Source organism: Pimephales promelas, chromosome 1 (assembly GCF_988280905.1).
Source record: "Pimephales promelas chromosome 1, fPimPro1.hap1.1, whole genome shotgun sequence".
NCBI lineage: Eukaryota > Metazoa > Chordata > Actinopteri > Cypriniformes > Leuciscidae > Pimephales > Pimephales promelas.
The window spans coordinates 35,500,884-35,519,732 of NC_142769.1; the positions used below are offsets into that span (position 1 = coordinate 35,500,884).

At 37.6% G+C, this 18,849-nt stretch overlaps 1 protein-coding gene across 1 annotated transcript; it reads right to left on the bottom strand.

Moving 5' to 3' along the window:
- Positions 1-257: 257 nt before the first annotated feature.
- Positions 258-18,725, bottom strand: strc1 (stereocilin 1). Its single transcript, XM_039666879.2, has 28 exons — positions 18,300-18,725; positions 17,245-17,946; positions 17,103-17,127; positions 14,845-16,918; positions 14,369-14,431; positions 14,097-14,207; positions 13,845-13,999; positions 13,081-13,267; positions 12,580-12,695; positions 12,305-12,434; positions 12,007-12,189; positions 11,166-11,204; positions 9,090-9,266; positions 8,787-8,927; positions 7,424-7,485; positions 7,138-7,273; positions 6,798-6,886; positions 6,566-6,701; positions 6,260-6,456; positions 6,058-6,148; positions 5,775-5,937; positions 5,477-5,652; positions 5,122-5,277; positions 4,271-4,413; positions 4,019-4,167; positions 3,647-3,744; positions 1,213-1,363; positions 258-1,072 (listed from the first exon to the last, which is right to left on the bottom strand). Exons 1-28 carry the CDS (start codon positions 18,346-18,348, stop codon positions 972-974), a joined length of 6,000 nt encoding a protein of 1,999 aa, XP_039522813.2. The 5' UTR covers positions 18,349-18,725; the 3' UTR covers positions 258-971.
- Between the last annotated feature and the right edge of the window lie 124 nt (positions 18,726-18,849).

Below are 18,849 nucleotides of genomic sequence, written 5' to 3' on the forward strand. Positions count from 1 at the left end.
TTCTACAAGCCCGATGTGCCAGGTCATCGTCATCATAATAATTTCATTATTAATAATAATATGTATTATGTTTATTAATATTAGTGGTGGTAAGAATAATGATTGTTGTTGTTGTATAAATATATTATAGTTTTCCAAGAACACATGCACTGATTTGTGCAGAACAATACAAAATGAAAATGGAGTCAATACAGTCTGAAATTAGGTGTCATGAAATGGTATGACAAATAGGTCCATTTACATAAGTAATCAGAGAGTAAATGTATAAGTGAGTTTATAAATCAAAGAACAAGAAAACTTCACAATCAATGTTGTTTTACTTTAACACAACACATTCTGACTATTTTTCCAGCATTTCATTGTATTTCATCATAAGTCTGCTAAAGCAGTTAAAAAGTTAATAAATAATAAGTTAATAAATAATATTAATAAAAACTAGACAAGTCAAACTAAATACAGATCTAGAATGATACACAAATCTCCAAGAAAGCAATTATTCAAAAACAATCAAACAGAAATCACATTATCATGACTGACAAACTATAATAAAGTGCTGAAAGTAGTATTTCCACGAGTTATTCTTCTTATAGTTTCATGTAACCCATTTAAAATTAAATTCAGCATTTTAGAAGTGCTGAATACACATTTACAGTATTAAAGTTACATCAGTAACACTTTATTTCACAGTGTCATTGTTACACGTTACATGCAGTTACTATAGTAATAATAACTATAAATTATGCTTAATTACATGCAACTTACCCTAAACCAAACCAAATCCTAAACCTATAGTAAGTACATGTAGTTACTTAATATTAAGCAGTACTGAAATATTACATAATGTTTATATTACATAACCAATTAGTACATGATTACAGTGCAACAAAGACACCTTTAAATAGAGTGTAACTGTTACATCATATTGCACATATTTCGGAAGGAAAGTTCAACTGAACAGCGACAGACCTAACTCATCCCAGAGGATCAGCAGGAGAAAGCAGCAGAAGCATTATCAGGATGCTGGAGAGGTAGAGAAAAGCACAGGACTTCACAGCAACTCCCAGTGACCTGCCTGAAAAGATACACAAATACTATGAGACATTTAACATTTGAGAGTGACTATTCTCAAAATATCCAAATATCAACCATTCAACTTTGAAACTGTATATTATAAAATGACTTTTCCTTCTTTCAAAACAGGAGTGAAAATACCTCTGAAATCAACAGGTTTGTCCTCCCAGGGGTTGAGCACCATGTACAGGGCCGTCTCCTGAACTGGAGATAGAGCGGAGCGCTGGGCGTCAGTTACAGCAATGGCCTGATCATAGGTGAACATACGAATCTGTGCATGGTTAAACACTACCTGTGAAGAGAGAAAGTAGAAACGCCAGGTAAGAACAACTCTAAAAATGACTTCAAAATATTTTTAATCTTAAAAAAGTGGACATCATTAGAGTATTTGCCCCCTCAACCAGACTATCCGGCCCCCTTAGTCAAGATGAATGTGGTAGGTGATATTATTAATATTTAGAATTGTCAAATGCATTGGCTTTCTAGAATTAATATTAGGTTACTATAGCAACATTTTAGTTAAGGATTGTTAAGGTATGGGTGGCGGATGAACACAGGCGCAGACAGAATGCACTCTCAGATAGTTTATTGTAGACAAAAAGGGGAAAACAAAGCCCACGAGGGGGCAAAACAAGACTGACAAGGACTATGGTGACTGACTAGACAAGGTACTGACAAAATACTACTAGATAAACGACTGACACGAGCAAAAGATTAACAGGACAAATACTCTTGACAGGTACTCACAAACTTGGCATGGATTAACATTTGGCAACATGGCAATGAACCGACACAGGACAGCAAACACAAGGGGATTAAATAGGGAACACTAATGACAAGGACAGGTGAGACTGACTAGACAATAATGACGAGACGAGACGGGCGGAGTAAAGAAACGAGACAACACAAGCACATGGCCAAAACAGCTGGCCATGCGCTTGCACACAAAACATGGGTCTGTCATGATCCTGCCACCATACTAGGAGAAACCACGGACATGATGGCAGAATCATGACAAGGATAGTCTGTTTCACAGTCACATTTTGATTGAAACATTTGACACATAACCTACATTACGCAGAACTTCCTGTGCCACGAAAAATGCGGTTAAAGCTATGATGAAACATTTTCCCATGTTTAGGGCTAGATAATTGGTCGTAGTAAGTTGATTAGTTCACCGTATTATTATTGTTTGTCACCGGCTGCAGTTCAGGCTGTATTCTATATAGTTCATATATATATATATATATATATAGAGTCAGGCTGTATTATATATAGTTCATATATGTATATATATATATATATATATATATATATATATATATATATATAGTTCAAAATTTTAAAAAGTGTCCATCCCTGTTCATTTGTCACCTGTCAATGACGTAATATCCGCGTTATCCCTGGTTTCCACTTGTACTGCCATAGTAAACATGGCGAAAGACGTGGACAACTGCGTAATGCGTAATGTCTAGTGGCACACTGTTGTTGTTTCGTTCAAACATTATGGATCATGGCAAGCAGACTTTAAGGCAAAAGGAAAACTAAAACGAGGATTAATATCAGCGTGGCGTTTTCGTGATGCCGAGAGATCCACGTCCACGACTCACTTGGACTTGAAAGAGCATCACGAGTCACAACTTGACAGGGACGCCACTCTTGCATGTACTTTATTAGACAGGTGAGCAAATGTACATTAAACAAATCAATGTTATATAGCTCACCATGATGAAATATTATAATATGGTATGTTATTCTTATGTTGATATAGCTTACTACTACATACAGCTGTCATACAGCCAACAACAAACTAAGGCATAGAATAACATTATAACTTTCAACACACTCAAATGCTGTTTAGTATGATAGTGTAACATTAGACCAACTGAAACAGCACTGCATTACCTCACAAGTTTCATTCGTCTAATAAACTTACCCATGTCTCTTATTAGCATATCTGTCTAATATATATATATATATATATATATATACACACACACATAGAATATCTGTCTCTTATTAAAAAACATGTTTTTTACTCATCCATAAACATCCATCAGCATGACACCAAGTCCTATCATTCCGCTTATAACTGCATCATCAACCTACACCTTTGTTATTGTAAGAGGTTAGCGGCCCCTAGCGGAAAAAAAAAATAAAATAAAATAGATATTGTAGCTTTAACAGCAGTTTATAAAATGCATGGTAAATCCGCTGAAATTGTGTATGTAACGTATTAAGTCGAATTTATATCTAGTGGTCTTAAACGTTTTTATATCATGGATATAGAGTCAAATTTGTTTGATTATGTTGGTTTCCTTTTTGTTTCATGTAGTTATAATATTTATTGCTCTGCCATCTTAAAGTTGTTAGCTTTAAGTTTCATAGTTGTAGTAACGAGGTTTTTTTTATGCCCGGCAAATACGTAAATGTAGCAAGCATAGCCTGGGATACTTTGCATTACGTCATTGGCCTTTTTCATTACTTCAGACGCCCCCTCGCAGCTATGAACAGCAAATAGTCACCTGCATGCATCACACGCTTTAGGGTGAAGCAAGAGAAAAGGGATACTAACTGCAAATTTGCCCGCTGGGATGAGAGAGATGGCAAGTGGCGTGATTCCTTCAATTTGTTCCCTCACCAAAGCAGACATGGCTATATCAGGCAGCCCCGCTACAGAAAGGGGAAAAGTGCACAAAAAAATCCCCATGTATAGACAAAAAACAGCAACTATGAATAAAAGAAAAGAGCAAATAAGGCACAATATTCTTTATTCTATTGATGCTAATTCACTTATATTAACTGTATCTGTTAATCTATCAATAGACAGACACATTTATCCAAAGCTGTTCCCAAGCTTGTCCCTGGAACAACCTTGGGTATAGTGCCTCGCTCAATCTGTGGGAATCAAACCTCCAACTTTCTGATTACAAGCTCTGAGCTGTACCTGCAATCGCTCCTATCTCAATAAAGACCTCTGATCCCCAGGAGCTGACCGGTCCAAATGTCAAGCTATGACTGAGCAGTCCTACCAATGCCTGCAGCTGCTCCTCAGAACAGGACAAGCGCAAACGACCCAGCCACAAAACTGCCTTACTGGAAAGAGAAAAACACACATTTCACATTCTCGCACAAGAGTAAAAAATGTAATTATATGAACCAAATAAAAAACATATTAGAATAAGTTAGGTAATTCAACCTGAACTCGACAGGATTCAAACTGCGCATGACTGGTGCATCTATCCCACACACAATGTGCCCCAAAGCCACAAAAGTGCTGGAGTCTAACTGGCTAGGAGTCTTTCTGGTCGAGTTCAGCACCGTGGAGAATAATGTTTTCAACTGCAATTGCAAAACAGAGTTCAATCATGTATACTACAATAGTTTGGTGTCAGTAACAGTAAGAATTTTTTAAAGAATTTAATACTTTTATACACATTAAATTGATCAAAAGAGAAATTGAAAAAAAAAAATCGAAATAAATGCTGTTCTTTTGAACTTTTTATTTCTAAAATAACATCAGTTTACCACAAAAACACTAAGCATTAGAACTCTTTTCAATATTGATCACTATTGAATAAATATAAAAATATCAATATCAATATTTTTTGCACCAGACCAACATACTGGAATCATTTCTGAAAGATCATGTGACACTGAAGACTTCAGTAATGATGCTGAAAGCTGATTCAGCTTTGCCATCAGAGGAATAAATACATTTTCAAAAAATATATTTAAATAGAAATTGCTATTTTAAATGGTGATAATATCTAATTGTATTACTCTTTTACCACTGTTTTTGTTATTTAAAAAATGCAGCCTTGGTGAGCATAAGCAAATTTCTTTCAAAAACATACAAAAAAAATCGTACCCACCCTAAGAATTTGAATGGTATAGTGTACATTAATAGATGTACACTAGTTCTGTATAACAACATGATTCTCAAAGTCAATAAGTAAATTTATATTAATCAGTGGTATGTTGTGTCTAACAAATGGCAACTGTATCAGCCATCCCAGCTCACTTGCAATGTTTTCATCAACATTTTACCTGTCTGCTGGTCCACGTGTTGAGAGCCCCCATAGCTGAAATTGACTGAATTTCATAAAGTCTAAGAGAGGCCAATTCGTCAAGTAAGAATTGAGTGGCAATGCGACCCAACTGAGAGATTATAGAAGAGTTAAAAGAGGAAGGCATCCCATATACCTACAAAAAAAAAAAATACTTATATTACATTGCAGTTATGCAAACATTAACTGAATACCACCAACATATTAGTGGAAAGTAGAAATTCAAAACGAGGCTATATGTCTAATGATGTGAATCATCAAATGTCTCTCAACTAAAAAATATAAAAAAATAGTGAGAGACTAATTTAGAAACATTCGAGCTGAAAATTAGGCACCTCCTTGGTCTTTGTAAGGAGCACTGACAGCTGGAATGCACTGAAAAAGGGATCCTGGCCAATGAGCTCCAAGCACCTCCGAAATGCGGCTAGTGGCATGTTTCTAAGGCTATCAATAGTCCAGGCAGCAGGTTGTGTCACATGCAGGCTCTCACAAGTGGGGATCAGCCCCGAAACTAAGAGACAAAGAGGAAGAGATGAAAATTAACTGGGCTAAGTAGTCAAACGTGTGAGATGAAATGGCATACGGCAGTATTATATCCCTACAAATTATATCAAGGCAGAAGATTGCACTTACAAGTGGCGCGTCCCACTCTGAGGAAGCCGAGGAAGAACTGAAGTACAAACTGCTGCTTGTCAAACAGCTCGGAGGGTTTCTGACACAGAGAACCAAGCTCTCCTCTCTCCCACTTCTGCTGACTCAGGAACAGTTTCTCAATGCGCTCCAAGCTCATCAAACCCTGAAGACACATCAAGTAGACAGGTCAAAACACAGACAGACAATGATCGAACATACTTGGTCAGCTGGTCATGAAGTACAGTATGTGTCTTTAGACACAAAGAAATCTCTGGTCACTTACTAAGGGGATGAGTTGAATAATCTCCTTCGGAAGAAAAAACAAGAAACGGTCCACTTGGTCCAGTGTCTCTGATGTCCAGTTTTGTACATGGCTTTGTGGGGGGGGGAAATAAACAGTTACAGTTCATTGTTATGAAGCATAAAATATTTCTGGTTTTGATGTCATTTTAAGTTCCAATGGTTTAGGTTTTAACTGTCCCTACCCAAATGTCCTCGGTTCCATTAGCATGTCTGCCACCAGGTTTCTTTTATTGGCGTTGTAGCAGAAACCTTGTAGGAACTCCAGACCATCTACAAAGAAGCTCCTATCCAAATTCAAAAACATTTCATCTGCCACAAACGTAGCCATGACACCTAGCGAACGAAACTCCTCTTCAGTGTACAGGCCAGTGTACATATTCTGATGAGAAAACAAAAGAAAAAGGGTTAACCCCGTCAGAATCATTAACTGGGAAGGTCCTAAACAGAATATATACATGACCTGTTGACCGTAAAATAAGAGTCTTTACCAGTCGTTGAACCATCTTGTCCACCAGGACAGCTTGTTTGGTGCTGGAAAGCAGTAGGAAGAAATGTGGCTCCTGTACTATCATTTTCCTCAGGGAATCCATCTTATCTGGTGGAAATTTCTTAATAGTGCTCAGCCTTTAGATAACGACATTAAATTTAACATGTGAAGACATGATTATATGTACATGTACAGTGTAAATCCATTTGAACTGAGTTTGAATCTTGACTCACGGAAGTGACAGTGCGATCTGAGAGCCCAAATCTCCAAGTAACTCTGAGAAGAAGTCAAACTCATACAGTTCCTCAATTACACACTTTATCTGTAGTACAAAAATTAAAAAGAAACTTCTGTAAAGAGAAGGAGTGTTTTCCTTCATTTACACCGCAATGCTAGATCCAATATTTAGGGTTCAAGACATCTCTACTCAATGTACAGGCAGGCCTACATTAAATTAACAATGAAATAAGATTGACCTTAGTGAGGACTTGACTTGATCAAATAAAAAACAAACCTAAACTGGTAATCTGTAACATTTAGGTCTTCTATTTGAATGTGGGTTTACTAGCATACCAATGAGGGGTGGAGTGGCACAGGCTGCTCTCTCAGAAACTTCAGAATGTCACGTAGAGGAGATAGAGATGCCAGGTTTTGGAACAGTCTTCTAAGATCTATGCAATTCACTCCCGTAGCCACTGTCCCCAGAGACCTTTCATGTCAGAGAGAGAAAGAAACATGATTTCTTAACCCTAAACTTAAACAATCACCCAGTACTTCACTGAGGAGTGCCATGATTCATGTTGTAGACCTTGTTTATAATCACAAAATGAACACACAAATACATCAAGGCCAAACTTACATATATTCGTGTTGGGAGAGACTTGGGTGGGCGAAGATTGCCTCTTTAAAGAGAACTTTAGCCTATTGAATTAAAAAAAAAAAACAATCATGGGTTAAAGATTTTAATATCATTGCAAATGTTTTGAATGCTTCATATTTAGGTGGTACTGTAAGCTTGAATCGTTCTGATGGTAGGAAAATTACTCAAGGAATTTACTAATAGGTCAGGGGACACAATTAATGTGACCTGTTCAATATTTATACATACATTAACCGTGAAATCAGTGACTTCCTGGCTCTGTAAGCTTATCTTTAACAGGAAAGGGGATGACAAACACTTTCATGCTTAATGTCCTGGAAAAAGGGACTGACAGTGCTAGAGCAACTCAGGTTGGTTTCCATCTTATTTTCAGATAGTGAACAACAGAAGATACTGTGTCTAGTGTGCTAATCCAGACACAACAAAGAAGCCTATGCTCCATTATTAATTATTAAACCAGTAATCAGACACTGTAGTATTGTACTGATATCTGTGGTAATGGAGTATAATGATGAAAAGCACACTTGTTATGCTCAAACAACTTGAATCAGAACAAATATATCTGAAAAAATATATTTTGCTGTTCAGATCTGAACCAGATTTGTAGTTTCAGAGGGAAATATTAACCAATACTTGAAAGGTAGCAAATGAATAATGTTTTAAATAAGGTTATGTTTTAGGTTTTGGAACTGTGCTAATGAAATGCTGCATTAGAGCAGTCGGTCTTGTTATCTGTCGGCTGAGCACAAGAACATTACGTTGTCCTTCCATTTCATCAAGACAAATCCTGAAAAAATATTTATCATGATTTCCACAAAATATACAGTATATGTTGAGCAGCACAACTGTTTTCAACATTAATAATAATAATAATAAGAAGAAAGGTTCCAGCAAATTAGAATGATTTCTAAAGGATCATGTGATCTTTGCCATCAAAAAGAATACATTACATTTTGAAATTTATTAAAATAGAAAAAAGTCATTTTAAATTGTAAAAATGTTTCACAGTATTACTGTTTTCACAGTATTTTTATCAAATAAATGGAGCCTTGGTGAGCATAAGAGAAGTTATTTCAAAAGCATTAAAAAAATGTCCACAAGGAAGAAAAGACAAATCACAATTCACAGATGTAAAAAAGTAGTAGGCAAATATTATAATGATATCACCACTGTCACCTCTGCCACAGCCAATGCGACACTGTCAAACTTAATAAAATGCATCTTTAACTTAAAATTAAGCACAAATATGAAATCTATTAAAATAACATAACATTTACTAAAAAAAATTGCAAGTTCTATAATTGTAGTTGATAAATGTGTGTATGACTAGACTACAACATACCTGCTGTGTGTTCCAGAGGCGAGTGTTAACAGCAGTGTCTCTGACCAGCAGTAGAGGTACTTGGGGAATCACAATGAAGAGTGGAGTGCTTGAGAGCAAAGGTTTGACTTTATCCATCCACTGGGACACAGACCTAGAACCCTGAAAGATGGGGGCAGAACAATTTACAGCATTTGTATTACTACGATAGACGTAATCGATACGATAGACATTCTTGTTTCCCTTAACTGAACGCTCTAGTATAGGCATGTTTGAGCTGAGATGTCTGTGTTCCGAAGCCTAAAGGAAATATCTGTTCCTTACCCAGAGTTTGCAGATGATAGCGTTGGCCTGAGGGGGGGTGAGCCCAGGTGTCTGAAGGCTCATGCCAGGTAAAGCTTCCAGCAGAATATCAGACTGTAAAGTCCATAGAGTCTCCACCTTTACTCCACTCACAAGAGACCCCAGCATAGACAAATGGCCAGAGCCAGGCAGAGCCAGCTGAGAGGGAGCACAAAATATCACACGTTTAATATTTCTACACAATATTTAGTGTTGTTGAGAATTTAACATAACAAACTGGGATTCGGTGAATCACAGGAGACTGCAAATTTTTTACAATTTTTTTTGTAATTTTTTTAAGAGCTGTTAAAGTTACATATTAATGCAATAAGCTATGCATAATTATTATTATTTTACATTCACATTCACCAAATATGACACTTTTTCACTCTGCTTTCTAGAGACTACTAAGAAATCGTGAGATTAATTGCAATTATTTTACTGTATCGACAGCACTGTTTTTTTTTAAAGAAATTGATACACTGTCATCTTAATAAAAATGACAGATTTTCCAGATGTTTTAATACTGTGCAATATAACAGCCATTTATTTAAAAAACATCTTTTTATTATCACACGTAATATTTTTCTCAAACAGTATAAATACGTTATATATATATATATATATATATATACACATATATATATATATATATATTTACCTTATCAATTAAAAAATTGTTATCAATTGGGGACAATTTTTTAAAATACCTAATTAGCAGTTAAAAGAATAATTCACCCAAAAAATTTGTCCTCACTTACTCACCCTCAAGTTGTTCAAAACTTGCTGAACAAAACAGAAGATATTTTGAAGAATGTCTGTAATCAAAAAGTTGATGGACCCCATTAACTTTCATAATAGTAAAAAAAAAAATACTATGGAAGTCGATGGCAACTGTTTCATTTTTATTTTTGGGTGAACTATCCCTTTAACACACATATACATATATTAAATTGATCAAAAGTGACAGTAAAGACTTTTACACTTTTACACAAAAACTCTAATAATTCAAATAAACACCATTGTTTTCAACGTTCTATTCATCAAAAAATCCTGAAAAAATGTGTCAGTTTCACAAAAGTATTAAGCAGCAAAAGCGCATAAAAATATGCAATGTTTCTTGAGCAGCAAATTAGCATATTAGAATGATTTCTGAAGGATCATGTGACTCTGAAGAATTATAGTAATGATGTAGAAAATCAGCTTTGCCATTAATAACAATACATTTTTTTTAAAAAAATCAAAGAGGGAACAGTTATTTAAAAATTGTAATATTATTTCACGATATTCAATATTTTTTACTGTATTTTTTATCAAATAAATGCAGTCCTAGGAAGCATAAGACACTCTTTTCAAAAACCTAAAAAAAACAAAAACAAACCCAAACAACTTTAAAATGGCAATGTGTATATATAGCAGCCTTTATATTTTAGGAATGGGGTCCCTCGGAAAAAGATCATCACCATTTGGGGGTCGTTGTCATCAAAAAGTTTTGAAAATCCCTTACAAAACCAATGCAACTAGCTTTATGTTTAATGAATTAACATGTGCCATACACAGTCTATATTTCAAAAACAGATGCGTCCTTAGGTGTCTCAGCGACGACGCCACGCATGTGAAAGACACTCACTAGTGACACCCTATCTGACCCACATCACAATGTTCCCTTAAACCTTAGACACTAAATACAAAAGGCTGCTTCATAACTTCCTTGTGCCTGGTGTAATCCAATACCTTGAGGAACTGCCAAATCACATGGATCATATGAGTAAATAGTTACATGCACTTTCAAACATGCAAAGTAAATTATACAGAGTAACTGATGGGTCAGTGTAACTGATGCGTCAGTGTAAGTGTGTGTGAGGCCAATGCAATTGTCCTTGAAACACCCCAGAGTTGATTATGCTGGGTAGTGGGCCAGCTGGCTAAGGAAAAGTGCTGACATCTCAAATGCAGTCACACACATGTATGTTCACAGGGGCTAGAAAATTGGCTCTCTTCTCAACAAAATACCAGAGCAAACAGCTTTTCTCAACCTCACTGCAAAGATATACTTACACTCAAATTGGCTGAGATCTTGTCGACGATAACACCAGCCTTTTTGAAAAAATAAACAATACAGTGATTAATTGGGAGTGAATAAGGCACTGCATTATAAAGCAATGAAACAACAAGATGAAGAACAAATAAAGCCTAATTAAAGTTAATTTGTAGTTACTTTTATTTAATTACAACACATATATTGACTTATACAAAAACATTCTCCCTTTCAACCTATAGTAAAGACTCCCAATGGACATCTGAAGCTTTCTGTCTTTCCATTGTGCTCTCATCCTCTGCCTTCCTTATGTTTTGGGTGCACTTTGAGATGGACATGCAGAATTCACGTTTGGTCATGCAGAAATAATTAAAGCAGTTGAGCAGTGACACAGTCCTTTACCTATATCAGATACCATGGCTCCTCTGACTGCAGTCTTCCATCTGTTGCAAAGCCTCGAGTTTAAACCCACTTTGTAACCTTTGACCTCTACTTAATTTCAACATCCACTAGGGTATACTCAGTGTCCAAAATTAACACGACTAATGCAAAATGCAAGTAAAAATTGCATTAGATAAGCAAATAAAAGAGTTACAGCCAAGTTGGCTCATGCAAAATTACATGGGATAGATGAAATTATAAGAATGATATTCTGACTTTTGCCAGTGCAACATGAAAGATTCAAATGAAACTGTGTGATATTGTTGAATATTTCTCACACTGCGCAACCAAAATGAAAATATGTGGAAGAAAAATCAAGATTTTGTGATAGTTTCTCAGTCACAATTCTAATAAATCAAAACTATTTTGCCCACATTTGTCCAGAATACGGTTTTAGGATTAATACTGTAAGTGGTGTACCTGTGCTGGGGTGAAAGGCACAGAGGCGAGGGTGCTGAGGGCAGGCATGAGCTGGGCTGAGGTGAGCTGCTGCAGGACGCTGGATCCCAGCAGGGGTAGAAAAGGGGCAAGCTGAGAGACTCTCTGAGGAGAGAGACTGGAGGGAGACTGCAGCTCAGATGCTTTCAAGACCAAGCTGGATATCTGGACACAAAAAGAAAAGTAACCAAAAACACCAGAGGCTATTTCGTATTTTCGGTATCGTTTTTAAAGAAGGGGGTAACTAAAGAGGTCACTGATCTGGACCATGTTCACTAACCATATTACTAGGAACACTAAATCCCTGGATAGCACATGTTCTAATGTTGTCCTGGATCACTGAAAAGGCTTCTGTTCCTGCATATGCCATCAGCTCGCTGGGGTGAGCCAAACAGGACAGATTACCTAACCTGGAGGGGTTTGAGAGTTAACAAAAATGGTTGTGCTGTAATACTTAATGTCTTTTTTTGCATTTCCATGACCCAAATATGAAAAATACAAGAAATCATATTGTTTTGATTTGAATGGAGTAAAACAATGTCATATTCAGCTAACCTCCTGAACTGGTCTGCTGTGAGATTATTGAAGGCTCCAGTGAGACTCTGAGCGATGAACTGCTGCTTGAGGAGACCCAAGGTGTTACTCTTTAAGACATCCAAACCATCCAGCAGCTAAGAAAATAAAACACAAGAGTATGCCATAAGTCATAATTTATGTTCATAAGACATTTATGTATTTTAGTCATATGATTATTTTAAATATGATCTTAAATGGTCGTTTTAAACTATAATGACTTATATTTCATATTAAATCTATTATGTCCTTTTTATATGGAAAGCAATGAATATATGGAAATGTTAGCCCCCCAGTCTTATTCAGTGTCCAGTACACAGCCATTCTTAATTTATGCATCTCTGTGTTTATTTATTGAAAACAGACTACGAGGGCATGTCTGTTAAAATGAACCAGTGGCAAGCATTGGCATTTTACCCATGTCTGAGGGTTAACCGGAGCCAGATGGGTTCAGGTATCTTTGCAAGGTGTTTGGGCTGTTACCTGAGCAGGTGAGAGGTACTGGAAGCTCTGGAAGGGCAGATAGGCGATCAGGTTACCAGTGTTTCTGATGAAGGATAAGCTACCGGCTGTCATGTTGGGCAAGCTCATGGACCGACTGAACCATCGACCAAATGCTTGCTGCTGCTCCAGGGAAAGGTTTTTGATGCTGAAGTTAATGATGCTTAACCTGGAGAAAAGTAGGAGAGAGGCGATGTTTTAAATAATTTGAATGATGTGTAAAAAACCCTAAATATCTTGCAGTTAATGTTAACTAAAACTATTAAAATCATTATCATCAACTGAAGTGAAATAAAATCTAAATATTAGATGAAAAACTTGTACTTCAAAAACAAGAAATGTTGCCTTGCCAACTAACTGACAAAGCTAAAGTAAAAAAAAAAGCTACAAAAAAACAAACATTTTTACTAAAATTAAAATGAAAGCTGAAAATATAAAATAAAAGCTAATTCAAAATGTTAAATACTATAATAGTATATAAATAATATGAAATTAACACTGATATTCTAGAAGTAAGAAATACAAAAAAATTATTAATTGTATTAACATAATTACATTTACATTATAATTAATGTAATTATAATTATAATATCAATATCCCACTTTTTATAAAGTTTGGAATTCAAACAGCCAATAATCATAATAAAATATAATAAATAAAAAATAAAATACCAGGAATTGAATGGTGTGATCAACAGACAACCCTTTTAAAGCTCTTAAAACAAGTACGTAGGGGTGGCACTCACGCATTGATGTTGTTTTGTAGCGGTGGCATTGACATGATGTCTGAAGGTGTAGCCAGAGCCAACAAAAGGCCCATGTCAGGGAACAGGCTAATATCCCTAGGCAGGTGTATTTGGAAAAGCACGGACACCATAGTGTGCAGGTAATCATCTGTTAGCTTCAAAACAGGAAAGACTCTAAATGATATCAATGCATGTAACTATGATGATATTATATCAATGATATTCAATGATGCAGTAGTGGGGATGGTTTACCTGCAAAGTGGCATGGTTCCTATTATAGTACAGCAGAACCTCCCTTACAATTCTGATGTCCGCTGCACTGAGCACTGATCTCAGATGAGAAAGAGGAATTCGAAAATACTCCTGTAAACCAATAATGAGAACTGTTATTCAAGCTGTTACTCTAACAATGATTTCAGCAAACAAAACCAAAAATTGTGTATGGACAAAGTAACACATTAATTTTGCACCAAAACCTTTAACTAAGTTAATTAAAAACATGCAAACAAAGACTTCCATCCAACCTTGATCAGAAAAAAGTTAGTGGGAACAACTCTTCCTGTTTGCATCAGACTGGTCAGAACTTTCTGAAACACACACATGCATAGTTTCAACTGGAAATACGGTATCTGAACCATATTGTCATGTAAAATGAAACGGGCAATGACATCTCAACATTGATTAAAACAACAACATAAATTAGGTATAGTATCAATGTAGAGACAAATCAAATGACAGAGTTAATATTACACGCTAAGGAAGAGATTTAAATTATCCGGTGTCACAGCTAACACCTTATACCTCATGTTGATGAGCTAGATCATGGGTCAATTACAAAATAGTGGTTCTCGATACTCGATAAGGGATATACTTAATTAATATTTAGAACTAGAAGAACTTCCAGAACTAGTTCACGGTGTCTTTTTTTGGAAACACTGGTCTAATGAAAACAATGATATGAATAACATCCCCTGTTCTGCCATAGAATAATAATACCAACCTCAAAGCATTGCAAAAGCACACGCTTATTGTCAAAGTTGGCCTCATTGTCCATGTAGACGATAATTGACTCCAGCACACTAAGCCGAATATTCTCGGTCACCCTCAGAGAGGTCATCTGGCTTTCTTCTAGAGCCAACAGCAGGACAATCCACAGGCTGGTGGCCTGCTCGACCACTGATGTCACCTTTGTAGTCATGAGATTCTCCAAGCGAGGTTGGAGAATCTCTATCCCACAGCGCAACAGCATCCAAAGGCCCTGGACTTGACTGCCACCTGGTTGGCAGACAACGCTGAAGTCTGCGCTGCAGGTCCAGTTTAGCCTCTTAGCTAACTCCCTAGGTAGACATGGAGGAGCAGTTGCGCTCCCATTTGGACTCTCGATATGGGGATCTGTGTACGTGGCACAGAGTGTGCCGACCCAGAGGCTGGAGGCCTCCTGAGTGATGTGGGCGAGCATGAAAGAGTCAGCACAGACAAAGGAGATAAAGTTGGCCTGGTCATAGTCCCAGCAAAGAGCGAGGAGAGAAGCCTCCGGGAGGACCAAAGCCCAACTGGAGTACTGACACTGCTCAGCCGGGCGGAAACCCATCAGGCTCCCCCCGTTCCCAGCCCCACCGCCTGGGCCAGACGCAGTCAGGTTTGAGCATTGCTCCAATAACCAGGTGTTGTCTAAATTGGCCAGCAAATTCTGGAGAACTGTAACATTGGCACATACATTCCGAGTGAAGTTCTCAGCATCAAGATCGGCACAGAGAGCAAGGTCGCTCATGTCTACAATAATAGGCTGGCTCCAATCTGAATAGACACAAACCTGCGCCAACACTTTCGTGGTGTCATTATTAGAGCACTCTCTAATCACCCATTGGTTGTCGAGATGAAGAGACAACTTCTCATACAAGGTCAAGTTGCAGCAGACGTTCTGACGAAAGCCTATCTGGTCGTACTGCCAGCACAGAGCAACCACAGTCGGATCCACAGACATGTTAGTCCATTTGTTGTAGTTACACCAGACTTCAGTTCTTACCGGTGGTGGGCTCGTGGGGGGATTGCTGATAGAGTAAGTGCAATATTGTGCTACCCAGGTATTCCCGCTGTAAAGCACAAGTACAGTGACGAACGTGTGGTTAACACACACCTCATTAATGAATCGACTCTCGTCATTTTGGATACATAGAGATATCTGTTCAGGGGTGACTGCTCTTAAGTTCTTCCATTCTGAGTATTTGCAAGACTGAGCCACCATGGTGTTGATGTCGATTTGTGGAGGAGGTTCAGAGCAATTGGGCTTAAGCCAGTTGTTTTCTTCACTGGAGTACACAACCATAAAGAAGACCGTACTGTCACACAATAGCCCCTCAAATCTGTCCATGTCATTATACCAGCAGAACGTCACTATTGATGGGTCGATGGTTTCAGTGGTCCACGTGTTATATGAACAATACAGGTTCACTATGTATGTGTCTGACGTGTTTGCGCAGAATTCCCACACCCAGGCATTAATGGGATTTCTGACCAGCAATTGCATAGCTTCAGCATTGTTACACACACCAAGGATAAATGCCGGACGATCATTTTCACTGCACATTGTGACCAGAGCCGGGTCCACGGAACCACTGGCAGTCCAGTTCTGGTAGTCGCAGAGGAGTTCGCTGAGGCTAAGGGGGGACCTCGCAATACGTCTTGACTGTGCAGTGGCAGGATCGCTGCAGGGTTCCACGAGAGGTAAGACGACGTTTTGGATCATGTGACACGTGCTCCTCCAGACCTTTGTCACTTCGGTTTGAGAGAGTGTGCGGAGCGCTTGACACATCTGGCAAAGTATGTAAGATTCCTGAGACGTTGCTGCTAAAATTTCTGCACAAAGGGTTTCATTGAGTTGGTTCAAGTTTTGTTGGTCGCAGGTGAGCCTGGATGTGGGGATGTCCACTGAGGGTGTGCCAGTACGACTGAACTGGATGCTGCTTGTGGCTTGGCATTCTGGACCTGGGAAACTGCAAGGAGGTGATTCAGGAGCCAAAAACATATCCAGAAGTGATTGTCCAAAAGACCAAGTCACATTATGACTCATGCCCCTGAATATAGAAAACAAGACAGAATTAAGTGAGAAATTATTTCTTATTTTAAAGTAAGATCAATGATACATCATTATATTGTAAAGTAATATTCTTATTCAAATGTGTAACAGGAATATGGGCTTCCAGAGACATGAAATGAAAAAGAGCCGGCACACTGATATTTCTGCTTCCTGTGACATACCACATGATGAGCTGTTTGAGGTCACCTGCGTATAAAAGAAAGAAGGAGAGTTGGAGAATCACTTATTGCACTGAAAAATGTATTCCAACATATGAAGAAAAAAAAAACAGTATTGAAGAACCAAACTGAACCTATGACATACCTTGTTGACACTTCTCACTCTGGTCTATGGTAGGGATCTCTATGCCAAACTGTAATCCGAGTTTTAGAAAATCCACTGGAGTTTGAAGCGCATTCAACATGAATTCAGACACAAAGGACATCAAAGTTGGAATTGTCATGTCCATGAAACTATTCCATAGGGATAAAAAGTTCTCCGACAGCAGATAAATCGGGAGGTCTGAGGACAAAACATTTGTCAACATCTCCTGAACAGAGTTTAACTGAGAAATGGAGGAGTCTGCCATTCGCAGATTAGATGTTGACATGCAGGCTTGAGATTTAACAGAGGAGATCACAGAAAGTATCTGTTCACTCAATGAAGATGAAACGGTACTAGTTAAATCTGCTTGCCATCCACAGTGCTGTCTGTCTGCCAAAACACAAATTAAAGTCTTAGGAAGAGTTTCAATGAAACTGTCAATCAGCATCGGCTGGTATATAGTGAATAAACTGTTGAATATTGAGGAGTAAGTGTCTAGGTTAGTGCTGTCAATTGCGATTCTTTCATGGGATGCTGATGTCATTTTGCTCATGCTATTTTCTTCTCTTGACAAGGATCTGATGTTCTCTATCAGGACTTTCAAATTCCTCTCAAATTCATCCTCACTCCTGGAGCTCGTCTCACTCTGTCTGATGATGGTCTTGGGTAATGAGGGTTTTCTGGAGTCACCACATGCACTCCCTTGGAAGAAGAGGCAAACATGGTCACACTACCTTAGTGTTCATGCATTTATCAAAATACTGGATTATACAAATGGACACCAGGTAATCCATAAATTATTAGCAGAGCTTGTTGAAATTATACATTACTTTTACTATTTAAATTATATGTAATATGGGTAAAATGCCAACTGTAATGTAAAAATAACCCCAAATGTTTATTTAAATATTATCTTCACCCTGACAAATGACAAAACATAAGTTCACCTTAAAGATTCAGAGGCATTTTAAATTGTACAAGTGCTAAGGAAAAAAAGGAATCATAAAAAAGGAAACGGAAAAGAGAAGACAAGACAAGGAAAAAACCCCTCTTACCTAAAATGATGCTAAGCATGAGCAACAATAAACTTCCGCTGTGGTGCATTTTTACTGAGAAATATCCATATGTCGCTACGGCGGATTGTTAATTTAACAAAAGCATGGTCACTGTCGGCTGAGACTTCATTTACATTAATTACGATATCGTCGTAAAAACTTACACAACTGACTGTACTTGTTCTGTAATGAAGACTCTCTGTGATTCCTGGATTTCGGCTAAGTTATCACGGCTTGTGTCACTGCAACTCAATCCTGCATCAGTCGCCTAATTAAACAACAGCAGAAAAGAGGTGCGAAACACACGGAACGGATTTGAGAGTGGAGGAGAGACAGCCGAAAGTCCTGAAATATTAATATGTCGTGTTGACTGTCAGCCTCTCTGTCACAGCAACGTACGTACACCCGATCAGTGACACAGGTAGAAACAAACGGAAGCACAGGTGGGTGGGTACAAGGTGATGCAGCTTGTCCTCTTGAGTTTACGACACAATTCACTTTAAATGTGAATAATATAAAACTGATAACGACTAAAGATTAACCGTTTCGT

Coding starts and splice junctions, on each gene's coding strand:
- strc1 (XM_039666879.2), bottom strand. CDS start 18,348: ATGCACCACAGCGGAAGTTTATTGTTGCTCATGCTTAGCATCATTTTA. Junction 13,268..13,844: donor CTACAAAACAACATCAATGC/GTGAGTGCCACC, acceptor ACTTTTCTCCAG/GTTAAGCATCATTAACTTCA. Junction 7,486..8,786: donor GCCTCTGGAACACACAGCAG/GTATGTTGTAGT, acceptor TTAATTCAATAG/GCTAAAGTTCTCTTTAAAGA.